General features: G+C 37.9%; 1 protein-coding gene across 1 annotated transcript in view; it reads left to right on the forward strand.

The window, feature by feature from the left end:
- MEGF10 (multiple EGF like domains 10) overlaps positions 1–13673 on the forward strand; it is a 95306-nt gene that overhangs the window by 21352 nt on the left and 60281 nt on the right. The window contains exons 2-5 of the mRNA XM_030467215.1: positions 1166–1296; positions 4818–4919; positions 6232–6332; positions 13213–13305. Of these exons, the coding sequence (XP_030323075.1) occupies positions 1181–1296; positions 4818–4919; positions 6232–6332; positions 13213–13305 (412 nt within the window). The 5' untranslated portion in view covers positions 1166–1180. The remainder of the gene's footprint in view (positions 1–1165; positions 1297–4817; positions 4920–6231; positions 6333–13212; positions 13306–13673) is intronic.

Consider the following 13673-nt stretch of genomic DNA (forward strand, 5'->3'; position numbering starts at 1 on the left):
GTTGGGTTAAGTGTGTTTCAGTATGCAAATTAAAATAATTTACTTGAAAACAAAGATAGACCTAGTCAAAATGTTAGTATAACTTTTTAGATTTTTATGTTGCTATAATAAATTTTTATAAGCAGAATTTTTGCTCTATTTGGGAATTGTACAGCTGTCAGAGGTGGGGGTATTTTTGCAAACTGTATTGGGAATTCAACTTTTAAAGAGCAGTAACAATGCAGGATGTCTCTTGAAGCTGTCTCTTAAGAATGTAAATGAATAGTCATTTAAATGCCTCCCCTGATTAATTAATTTGGTTGCCTGAGAGTTATAGGCTGGTTAGTCTGTGCCATTTTCTGCAAGTCCTGAGCTCACATTGTGCCTTTCACCATTTAGCATCTCAAAGAAATGGTAAGAGGCATTAACGAATATATGTGATTTATTTTATATATGTGCCTTAAGAAATAAAAAGCACCCTCTGAGCCATGCAGAACTTCTCTGTATTGCTTTTTGTTCCTCTGACTTGCGTCTCTCCACGGGGTGCTGTTACCTGGGCAGCTCCTGGAGTTACTCAGGTTGAGGCAGTGCCCAGGTGGTAAAGTGCAGCTTTTCCCAGCCAGGTCTTTGTCATGACACCCTTTGCTGGCCCAGGCACTGGATGCTCAGGGTGACCACATAATGAAGTCATTGCGTATTTTTGGGGAATAGCTTCTAATGAAGGTGGTCACTTGAGCTGGGGTGACATCTGACCTTTTTAAAGGGTCAGTGCAGGCTGCAGGAATTTGGGGTGCTACTGCAATGGACAGAGTAGCACAAATCCCTCCTGAGTAAGTGTTCAGGGCTTCTGGCAGTGTGTCATCAGCTGAACCTTTCTACTATTGCAGTCTTGAGCAAATGCCAGCCTTTGTTTAAAGCTCTTGTCATTTGATGTGGACAAACCATCACTTAACAGACTGAGCCTGGCTGCCTGCTATTTGACAGAACAGTGGTAGCTCTAAACTGTATTTTGTTCACGAGCTGTCTTGCCATTCATGGGAAATATTTCTCTTTGGGTTCTAAGTGTGTTTCTTGAAATACCTGTTGCTTTATATCATATATGTTGATTATCTATGAGTCAATAGTTTCTGCTTCTTTGTTGTTTGTATAATGTTGTTAATATATTATAAATATTTTTCTATTACAGCCACCTTCTGGAAAGATGGTTCTTCATTTGAACTCCCTCTTTGGCTTCCCTGTCTTACTTCTGTACCATTGGATGGGAACATCTTTGCCTTTGAATCTAGAAGATCCCAATGTGTGTAGCCACTGGGAAAGGTAATATTTTTCTCTTGAAAATACATGCCATTAATTCTTATTGTAATAATTCTGTTTTGTTTTACTGGGCACAATTTAAATTGTTTAAAACCTTTAGTTGAGTAGTGAACTGGGTAAAAATTTTGTATTACATGTATGGGTAAAGTAAGTTCATAAGCAAATAACTTTCACACTGGGCTGAAATGCAGTGATCTTTGGAGTAGAGGCTCAGATTAAAGAAAAAACCCTGCAGTATCATGAGCCACTGTTACAGAACCATAGGCGTACAAGAAGTGAATAAAAATTGCTTTTCTCAGTTTAACTGAAAATAAGCTTTTACATATGCAAAAAATAATGCACCATATTGGAGCTTGGCCAAATTTCATTATTCTGAGTCCTTCTTATTCAGAATTCCAACACTCACAAAACACACACAAAAGTTAAGATTTGTTGTTTAATTTGTTGTTGTTGTTGTTGGGTTTTTTTGTGGTTTTTTTTTTCCTTAAATTAATCCATTTAGTTGATCCCTTTGTTCACCTACTTTCACCTTACATACAAGCAGGAGAGGCTGAGCTGCAAGCATTTGTTGTACTTCTTTCCTGGTGTAAAGGCTATCTTAGTGAAACCAATCCTTACAGTTTCATTGTTATTATAATGCCCGCAATTGATCAGATGGTTCCTGAGACAGTCTCAACTATTCACTTGAGAATTTCAGCATTTGCTGCATTTAAGGTAAACTGTGTTTTATCCTTAGTTACTGGGAGTGCTGCTCAGCCACTGCCCATTTGTAATTGTTGTTGCTGAATCCTTACAAAGAAATTACAAAAATTAAAACTTTTAAAAACTTTTTTTATAAGGTCTCTCTAAAAATAATCACTTAAGGACTTTCCCCAGGAATTTACCTGAGCTTCATGTGAAACATTTGGAGTCTCTTCCCCTTCTGTTTTGTATGATATGTTTTATACAACAGTGTGTAAATGAAGTAGATATCATATTAAATACATATCTAAAGCATTCAAGCATGTATCTGTGATGTTACTGGAAAATTATATATATTCCATGTGCTTTGTTTGTTACTTTTATAGATGAAAGTTGTTTTCAGGGAAGCTACAACATATCAAAAGAAAAAAGGAAAAACTCAAAGTATTACTATTTATTTTGTGGAATGCATTTTTAAACAAACAAGTCAAAGTCTGCAGAAAGAGAAATATATCTAGCAAACGTGTCCATTTTGTTTTGTGAACTTTTTTCTTTTGCTGCTGAGTCTTAGAAATGGGGAACAACTGCAGGGAGACTTACTGGAACATTTATAATGCTGCTCAGGGCAGTCAACAGTGCTATATGCTTTAAATAAATCTACCCCAACCAGTAGTAAAATGGTCTTTACAAATTATCTGTTGTCACAGCAGGAAGAGATAGAGGGTGCTCTGCCTTGAAGGAAGAGCACAGAGCCTCAGGCAAGCATTGCCACCCCACCAGTGTTTTGTTGGGCTAGGGTCAGACAACTGGAAGGAGTAGAGTTGCTTGCCTTCGTATAGATGTAGGAAAAACAGGGAGTAAGTTCTGAGCAGTAAGGGAATCTGGATGTGTTTTCCCTCACTATGCGTGATGGCAGGAGGAAGAGAGACTGTGGCTGTTAGCCTACAGTAGGTGCTAAGAGATCAAAGAAGATGTGAGTGAAAGTGACTGAAAGCCTTCCTGGCCACATGCTTGCCAAGAGTTTTGACTGGTCCTGGGAATTAGTTCTACTCCAGGAACTTGCCCTGCATTCCCATGTTTTCTAACCCCCTTGTGCAATCAAGGACTCAGTGACTGCCAGCGCAGGCAGCCTGCTGAATAGTTTGCTTGAAGAATTGGTAGAGCTGTGTTCCTCTTGCCCCACTGACAGCTCTGGAGGCTCTGTACTTCAGAGCACAGGTTTACTTCTAAGGCACTGTGCTTATAGTTAGGCGGGAAATAATAATAGGACTTCACTATAGTGTTTCTGAAAAAAAACCCTCTTAAAAATTAGCTCATAAACAAAATAAGGGATTGTCACGGTTTATAACTATTAATATTTTGTATTTAGCTTTTAGAGGAGAAACTAGCCAGTGCTCATGTACATACTACAAATTGCAAAAGTCACCAGCTTTCAGGTTTGAATGAATCACAGTGATTTATTTCAGGTAAAATGACACCACGCTGAAAGGAGTCTTAGGAAGGAAGTAATAGTGGGAGAGAAAAGCAGGGACAACAGGTTTTTAACAAATTAATCACCCTAGGGAAAGGGCTGTTATGAAAATAAGGAGGGCAATTAATTCTTTTCACCCTCCGAAGAAAATCGCCGCCTCAGCGCTGGGATTGCTGTCACTTTGAAGTCACTGGTAGGGGTGCTGCCTGCTGCTCCTTGGTGCTGCTTCTTCTCTGTTGGCTTCTGTTCACTTCTATTTTTTGCATTTTTCCTCTGAATTTTTATAGTAAAAAGTTCCTTCTTCCCATCAATTATTTCCAGAGGTTGCAAACTGGTAGCTGCAGGTCTTCCCTCTGTATTTGGGTTTTCACAGAATTCTTTTCTTCTGCTACTAATTTCTTTATCTGCTACCAATTTGCATTACATGTCTGTTGGCTTATTAGGAGACATTCTGAAGAGAATTTCGATGAGATTAGTCTAGATAGATTTAAAAATTTTAAACAGGGAAAAAGAGTTAGCTATGTGGAAGGGGTTTTGCTAATGGAAATAAGTTTGGCACATTTTAAACAGTGTAAACAGAAATAGTGGAGCCAGGGTTTTGCAGATTCAAGAGGCATTTTTTTCTATATTCAATGTATACATGTCACAAGGATGAACTTTAGTATTTTATAATTTCTGGCTGGCGATTGAGTATGTGATGGCATAATTGCTAAATTGTTTTTCCGTTATTATTAGGTATAGTTCTCTGCTAACACCCACATAGTATGTAAATGCACTGGCAGACCTTTCCAGTACCAAATATGTTTTGCTATGGATACAGCTACAGTTTTAAACAGAAGTTTTTCACAAAATCTAGTGAGATGTTTCTGTTTGTATGGTAACAAAAGATACCTTGTTTTCTGGCTCCTAATTAGTTTTCCAGCTATCTAGTGATACTAGTAAAGGTGTATTGTCACAAGAGAGCACATACAACTCACTACTTCAATTTGCTGCTTTATTGTGTTTTTTTTTTAATATAGTTTTTTTTTTTAAATTTAGGCTTATATTCCTGTTCTTCAAATATCTAGTAATACTATTCAAGTCAACTACTTATTCTAATGAAAGGTAGACACTGTAGAGACATAATGGCCCTCCACATATATATTTTTATTTTCTTGGTAGAAGAAAGACATTTCAATTAATAGCTTTTTTTATATAAAGTTAGGTGGCTCGTGTTTTCCTTAAACTTGAATTTTTGTGAATTTTCATCATGCATGAGTATTTTGTTGTATTTATTCCTTTCTATACCAGGACTCAATAGAAGTCTTACTTAAATCAGACTGTACTGTAAAGGACTTGATTGTTAATCCATTTGTTTTCTCTCTCCCCACAGTTACTCAGTTACAGTGCAAGAGTCATATCCGCATCCTTTTGACCAAATTTATTATACCAGTTGTACTGACATCCTAAACTGGTTTAAGTGCACACGACACAGGTGATGTACAGTCATTAATATTGTCAAACTGCTGATATTGTAGATACTTGTAAAGATTTTGTGTCTGTCAAAATCATACATGACATGCAGAATATTTTAGCTATAGTGACTGTCTGTTTAGTGATCCAAGTAATGTCAAATATGTTCTATTAGCAGGTCAGGGTGCATTGTCCCATTCTGTGCCAACAGAAAATGAACAGGTTACGAAAAAATGTGGAATACACAGACTTAAATTTCCTAGACCCTGCAAGATATATTTGCTCAGAAATCTCATGAGAGACCCCTTGCTGCTCCAAACCTAATGTTCTGGGAAAAGTGAACACTACTTGAAAGGAAAATAAAAACATTTTTTAAAGGAATTTCCTTGTGCTTGCAGAAAGGGTGAATGATCAGAAACTGGTGACAGCTGTAAAAAGCATTTGCCTCAAAGGAATATACCCATAAGTATTGACCATCAGAAGGAAAAACTTCCTGGGGCACAGCAGCTGGAGGAGACAGATCAGTACAAATAGTATCTGGAAAGCAGATACTGAGCTTGGAGAGAGATTTCACTTTGTTTACTTGTGACATCATTTATACATGATCTGTTCTTTGCTGGGAGTTCAGACTTTCACAGGTGTTGTGGGAATGTGCTTACTGCATGGCAGAGTACCTGTTCAGCAGCCAGGGGAACCAGAGGGGGAGATTTATAGACATGGTGATGTCTATAAAGGAGAAAGGAGAGAGTGGTGAGAGATCTTTCTTCTGATAAATACTATTTGTTCGTGTCATAAGGAAGCTATATTTCTGTTGTTTCCATCAAGTTTATGTGCTGATCCTTCTGTGCACTTCTCACTACTGCCCATGACGAGAGCTGTGCAGTGCTGCCTGGGTGCCCATGAAGTCTCAGTTCTCCTTCAAGCCCTCCCATCTCTTGCCTTCACCAAATGTCCTCTTTTCTTGACTGCTCCTAGAAAATTGATTTGCCATTGGGAGGATGATCCACAGAAGTCTTTCCCCTGGAAACTGATAGCTGTAATGATCCAGCAAACTGATTTGTACTGCCAGACCTTAGGTTCCATAGGGGATGCTAATGGCAAAGGCAGTGGTGATCTGGTTTGCATATTGGTTAAGTGGCCAAGTTTTTTTATCTCCTGTCCGGCCACCCATGGACATAAGGTAGGGTAGGGAACTCAGCAACAGATAAATCACTGTCTCTTTGAGCTTATTTTCTCTCCTCTTAGTGAATATTTTTATGAAATGTGTAAGAATATATATTATTTTGTTTCTGAACCAGGAATTGTGTGTAGCAACCATACATTCTTTTCTTTAGGATCAGTTACCGTACTGCCTACAGACACGGTGAAAAAACAATGTATAGGCGTAAATCCCAGTGCTGCCCTGGATTTTATGAAAGCAGGGAAATGTGTGTCCGTAAGTAAAGCTTCTTCTTACTTTGAAATGCCATACGTTTAGTACAATGCTGGTTTAACTCCACTCTGATGGGTGACCTGGGAAAGCTGAGTTATGGGGGCTCAGTTGTTCATCAGTGATGCACGTGCAACTCTTGGTGAAGTCATGGTGTTGCGCATATGCAAGCTACAGGATAATTGGATCTCAGATGTCTAAGTAGCGAGCCCTCATTCTAGTTAATGATCATATGCAAAGTGCACAGCACAACTATCAGTGCATTCTCCATCACAGTAAATATATACAAGGTTCAAAACCAGAAAGGAAGTAAATGTTCTTCTCCATAGCCCCAGTTAATCCCTTTGCCTCTCTTGCAGATACAGAGATCTGTAATGGCAGCACCAGCTTTTCTTGTAGCACATGCTTGTTTCCATATCTTCCGAAGTCTAAAAAGGGAATTGCTGTGTCCCAAGTCTGGTGGTGGCCTTGTTTAGGCTCTCCTTTTGTCTCTTGTACAACCTTGTACAGACCTAGGAAGATCTAGTAATCATATCATGGTCTGACTTTTGAAGCAGTTTTTGAGTGCCTCAGAATTCAAATAATGTAAAAATAAATACCCTTTGTTGGAGCTAACTTTGCATTTCTTTGATTTTGTAGTGGTTTACCCTAGAAGGCATTGAGAGACCTTCAGTTGTCATGACCTTCAAATAGAGCTGAGAATTTAGGGCAAAGAAGGAGCTCAGTAGTTAACAGAAGGCAAATATTTCATGCTTTTCATTGGTTCACCCAGCCTTCCTTGTAGGAAAGCTGTATATCATAGAACAGATGATGACTGCTTAAACTCTGATAATGGTAGTCATCCAGTTTAACTTAGAAAGCAAGTGAGATGCTCTCACCTAAGATGGGATGGTAAGAGACAGTGTTAAAGGGAAGACTATTCTCCTGTGTCATGATAGCAGAAATATCATTGGCAGAAAGACAACAGAATTTTTCTCTACAAAAAAAGGTGACTAGTTGGAAAACACATGCACCTCTCCCCTTTTCTGTATGCAAAGATAGAACAGAATCAAAATCATTTGACCTTTTTTGATATTGTCTTTTATGCTGTTGCAGTTTCTGGTAGTGTAGCACATTTCAAAGAACATTAAAGGAGAATTCTACCAGTTGAATATCTTCTACACATGAAATATAAAATAAAATGTCTTATAAATTACTAGATATCACTCACTTTAATAGAAATTAGTCATCAAGTGTAAGAAAAAGAGTTTAATCAAAGGATATGTTATAACATACAGTATGGAAATGAAGAGTTATTTGAAAAAATATGTTTATAATGTAGCTTAAAAGATCTTTGAATTATTTGAAAAAATATGTTTATAATGTAGCTTAAAAGATCTTTGAGTTTTATTTTGCACCATAAGTGCTGAGGGACTCTAATTTTGAGGAAGGTCAAACCTTGTGGAATATGTAGAATAGATAGATTTTTTTTGTTTCCAGTCTAGGATGGTTTCTGTATCTAAACTTAACTGACAAAACTGTTTGGTGGCTGGTTTGTGGGGGGTTTTTTTGTTTGTTTGTTTGTTTTTTGTTTTGTTTATTTGTTTGTTCTTTTCAAAGACTAGGTATCCAAATTAGGATAGAATTGTACTAGCAAAAAGGCAAAACAAAGTACACTCAGGCATATAGTATAACTTCTTGTCTTGGAAGTAATTTGTCTGAAAGAAGTAATTTGGGTATCTCATTACAGTACAAAAGCAGGATAAATTCAGCTATTTTTCCAATAGATTTCTGGTTTGAAATCTCATGAAATTAGGTATGATTTCACATATCTGCTCATTTGACGATGTGATTTATTTGTTTAAAAGGTGTGAGTCTAATTGTGAAACTGCACTTGATTTGCCTGGTCACTTATTTATGTGCATATTTGCAGCCAAAATATTACAAGATTTATTTATGTAAATTATTTTATGTCTGGCATTTCACAGAATCACAGAATCCTAGGGGTTGGAAGGGACCTCGAAAGATCATCTAGTCCAACACCCCCTGCCAGAGCAGGGCCACCTAGAGTACATCACATAGGAACGTGTCCAGGCGGGTTTTGAATGTCTCCAGTGAAGGAGACTTCACGACCCCCCTGGGCAGCCTGTTCCAGGGCTCTGTCACCCTTACAGTAAAAAAATTTTTTCGAATATTCAACTTGAACCTCCTATGCTCCAATTTACACCCATTACCACTTGTCCTATCACTGGTCACCACTGAGAAGAGCCTAACTCCATCTCCCTGACACTCACCCCTTACATATTTGAAAACATTGATGAGGTCACCCCTCAGTCTCCTTTTCTCCAAACTAAAGAGACCCAGCTCCCTCAGCCTTTCCTCATAAGGGAGATGTTCCACTCCCTTAATCATCTTAGTAGCTCTGCGCTGGACTCTTTCAAGCACTTCCCTGTCCTTCTTGAACTGAGGGGCCCAGAACTGGACACAATACTCCAGGTGCGGCCTCACCAATGCAGAATAGAGGGGGAGGAGAACCTCTCTTGACCTACTAACCACACCCTTTCTAATGCACCCCAGGATGCCATTGGCCTTCTTGGCCACAAGGGCACATTGCTGGCTCATGGTCATCTTCTTGTCAACCAGGACCCCCAGGTCTCTTTCACCTACACTGCTCCCCAGCAGGTCAGCCCCCAACCTATACTGGGACATCTTGTTGTTCTTCCCCAAATGCAAGACTCTACACTTCCCCTTGTTGAATTTCATCATGTTTCTCCCTGCCCAACTCTCCAACCTGTCCAAGTCTCTCTGAATGGCAGCACAGCCCTCTGGTGTGTCAGCCACTCTTCCCAGCTTAGTGTCATCAGCAAACTTGCTGAGGGTACATTCTATACCCTCATCCAAGTCGCTGATGAAGATATTAAACAACACCGGTCCCAGCACCGACCCCTGAGGGACTCCACTGGTCACACACCTCCAACCAGATTCTGCCCCATTGACTACAACTCTCTGATTCCTTCCTTTCAACCAGTTCCTGATCCACCTCACTATCTGATCACCAAACCCATATTTGATCAACTTATCTACAAGGATGCTGTGAGAGACGGTGTCAAATGCTTTACTCAAATCAAGATAAACCACATCTACTGCTCTTCCATCATCTATCCACCTAGTAATTTCCTCATAGAAGGCTATGAGGTTAGTCAAACATGATTTACCCTTGATAAAACCATGCTGACTGCTCTTGATGACTCCCATGTCCTTGATATGCCTGGAGATAGTGACAAGAACAAGTTGTTCCATCACCTTTCCAGGGATGGAGGTGAGGCTGACCGGTCTATAGTTACCTGGGTCCTCCTTCTTGCCCTTCTTGTAGACTGGAGTGACATCTGCTATCCTCCAGTCCTCAGGCACCTCTCCTATTACCCATGACTTACTGAAGATGATGGAGAGTGGCCTAGCAATGACCTCCGCCAGCTCCCTCAGCACCCTTGGATGCATTCCGTCTGGACCCATTGACTTACGGATGTCCAGATTACTCAGCTGATCCCTAACCCAATCCTCATCTACTATGTCTAACTCCTCATCTATCTCGACTACTTCTGGGGCTAAATGAATCTGGAGCTCATGCGGAAACCCCGCAGGAGTAAAGACAGAGGCAAAGAAGGCATTCAGCACCTCTGCCTTCTTTATATCCTCTGTCACCAGGGCTCCCAGCTCATTCCTTAGTGGGCCAATATTGCCTCTCGTGAAAAGTGAAAAACTAACATCCTAAAATACAGGCATAAAAGCAAGAAAATGAAAGGTTATGATCCAATAAAATAGATCTTTGAGTTGGACAAGGAAGATTTTAGACAAGATTTTGAAGGAAACAATCACACACAAAACAAAAGGGGTAAGAAAGAAAATGAAAATGTCAAAGAAAATGTTCAAGAACAAGCTGAGGTTGCTTTTCATACAATAATCGATGTATTCCTTACAAAAGACGAACACATGACTGATGCAGTTTCCTGCTGCCATTGAATTTTTGGAGCTTATTTACACTACTGCATTTCAAAAAGGCTTCATGTGAAGTTTTTCACATGATTTTGAGTGCAAGCATTTTCTTACATCATGTCCAGCAATTCCACAGAAAACCAAGATAAAATACTTTCTCTGACCCTGATGTCATTCATGTATTTTCCACTTAATTCTAGTGCTATTCATGTTTTCCTAACCTTACACTTCATAGTAGGTGAAGCAGTAAGTTTTGATGCGCTTATCACCATGTTCAGTGTAATAACTTTTTTACAAATGCTGCCTCTTAGGGATGTATACTACAATTTACAATTTAGTTGCCACAAATCAGTTAATAACATGTCTAAAAAATAATTTCTTTTGGTTACAAAATAGTTTTTTACACATATAAAGAGTGTAGAGAAAAACTGTTTTTTTTGTTCAGGTATATTTGGGGGCATGAGGAAACTTAAAAAAAAAAAAAAAGGGAAATACTGGGTATCTAATTTTTTAATATCTTGAACATTTTTTCAAACACTCTTTGCTTTTGTTTACCTTCTCCAAAGTAAATAATTACATATGCCTCTTCTTTGAGCAAGAAATTTGTGTATTTGTATACCATATATTTGTTTTGTGTTTAATTTATCTCTATTCAATTTAATTGGAAGAAACAATACTTATATAATACAGTTTCCATCAGTAGTCCTTGTCTCATACGTCTTCATTTTTACAGTCCGAACTGTTTTGGCTGTTGTTACTTACAGATAACTTATGTGGAGACTTAGTAGTGGTAGCCTGTTTTGAAGAGTTTCGTTTGATTTACATTCTGCTAATGGAAAACTGGAACACTAGTTCAGTGGCAGAAGAGAAACTGCTGCTGATTTATTCTACTGTTGCTAAGAAAAGAACTCTTCATTCAAGAGACCCTCTGCACTGTAAACACTGTAATCCAGAGTTTCATTGGTGTGAATTTGTTCTGAGACAACTGTATGTTGTTAGTGGAACCAGCTGATGGTTATTTGTGCAGTGCCACAGTGTGTGTTGTTACAGAGTGATTGAAGAAGCTATGTGCTCAGTATGGCCTGAGGAGTAGTGTGGGGGCATGCTCAAAATGCTCCTTCTGTACCTATCACTGGTCCAGTTTCTTACAACATCTTGATCTTTGTAGGTTTGGTTTTTTTTCATCTGTTATACAGAGTATTTGATGGAATGTCACTTCACTGTATTTAGCCTTACTGCTCAGGAATTTGGGCTGAGAATGTTGGTATTTGCTAAGTTATTCATGCATATGCACATGAGGAGGTGTGTATGTGTACAGCTATCTTCTGTTTTCTACTACTTTAGGGTTTACTACTAGGATACTTAACACATTTGGTTTACGGAGGAAGCACTGTTAGGCAAGAATCTTCAAAGATACAAGCAATTCATGTATGATTATAAGATTAATGGAAAATTGTAATGTATCATTTAAAGAATATTTAAAATAATAGAGAACAATGAAATAGGTTTGTATTAATATTTGTATCATCTAACACTTAAAAATTCATATTTTTCCACTTGGTTTCTATTAAGATCATTTTAATGCAATCTGAAAAGTAGCTTATTAGAAATAAAAGGTGAGAGTAAAAATTAAAAGCTGTAAAAATATGTCATTAATTTTTGAGATTCAAGGTAATTAAATATTTTAATGATATATGTGAATGAACTCTGTATGGCATTCCTTTTTCTTGGCTATACAAAGTATGAAGATAGCTAGTGTGCTTCATCATGTTTAATTAGGAAAAAACCCAGGTCATTTTGCAAGTATTATTCCTAATTACTCTAGCACGTTTTCAGTGCATTCAGAAATGAAACGATTCACATATAGTCTCAATACACTTATTTTAAACACCAACTTATTATTTTTTCCATATTTCAATTTGTATTTATTGGTATACCAATCAGATTACAGTCATGGTTTCTTAGAGAATGTTAATACAAAGAATATTTCCGTCCTGTGCACATTTTTAGAGGTTTTTATTGTTGTTAAAACTAGTATGAAAATATTACTGTATATATATTTTGGAAAGTTAAGGGTATTTCATGATGAATATGATGTCAGCAAACAATCACTGGTTGCAAATTCTTCCTCTTCTCTGTCTTCTGTTCTGAGTCAGTTACATCAATGTGCAGGGTATCACTGCTACTTCAAGGTTTTCTTACAAGTTTCAAATGAAAGCTGTATTTCAAAATAAACCTTATCTGTAGAAACACATGCTTGCAAATCATATACTGCAGGTTGCTCTGCTTAGCACTTAGAATAAAGTTTGCAGTGATTTATATCCTTGTGCCTTACCTCAGTCATCATCATTGTATAGTTGTGCTTTTTTTGAACTGTGCAACTGTTGCGGATCATTTTTTATCCATACTGTTGCAAGACAACCCTCTTTTTATGCATGCAGAAATTCCCCTCTTTTTCTTGGTGTGAGAATTTGTTTCCATAAATCACACAATGGTTGAGGTAGGAAGGGACCTGTGCCATCTAAGACCCCTTGCCCAGGACCATTTTCAGATGGGTTTCCAACCTATGTCATATGGTGGCTCCTTTTTCATTAAATGTGGACAATTTTTACTTTGTTATATACAAAAGTATTTGAGTGGCATCGACTTGCTTGTAGTTGGAGCCTTCCAGCTTAGAAAAATAGGAGAGAGCAAAGTAAGAAAATGTAGTTTGAAGAGAAGCCATGTTTACTTTGGTTTTATCTTGTATTTGAGTCCTGAAAGATCAGGAGTAAGTTTAGAGCATTTTTCCTAGTGCTAACAGTTCTTTTTAATTTCTCTTTTTTAATTTTTCTTTTAATTTTTAAATTTTTTTACATTGTTTTGTTTTGTTTTGTTTGTTTAATTCTTTTTTTTTATTTCCTTCTCTTGACAGCTCATTGTGCTGATAAATGTGTTCACGGTCGTTGTATTGCTCCAAACACCTGTCAGTGTGAGCCTGGCTGGGGAGGACCTAACTGCTCCAGTGGTGAGTTCTCATCTGCTTCTGCCTTTCTTGTGCCCTTTCCATGGTGTTGTCCTCTCTTTTGGGCAGATTATCATTGATCCTATGCTTGATCTCCCCTGCTTTCTGGTCAGGAGTCATTCTGAGTTACCAGGATACTGTGCTTGACCTGATTTTTCTTCATGTACTTACAAGCAGTGTTACTGTGTAGCAGTATTAAATGTCATAAGCTATTTTGTGATCAGAAACATGCCAGATAATAAAGAACTTAGTATCTGGAATAAAGTAGATAAAATTACATGTTAACTATAAGAAATTCTGTATTTTTAAAATTTTCTTAATGCTCAAAGAATGATGGTGCCAGGTTAAGTTTACAAGCTGTGAGGAAAGCC

This window comes from Calypte anna, chromosome Z, assembly GCF_003957555.1.
Source record: "Calypte anna isolate BGI_N300 chromosome Z, bCalAnn1_v1.p, whole genome shotgun sequence".
NCBI lineage: Eukaryota > Metazoa > Chordata > Aves > Apodiformes > Trochilidae > Calypte > Calypte anna.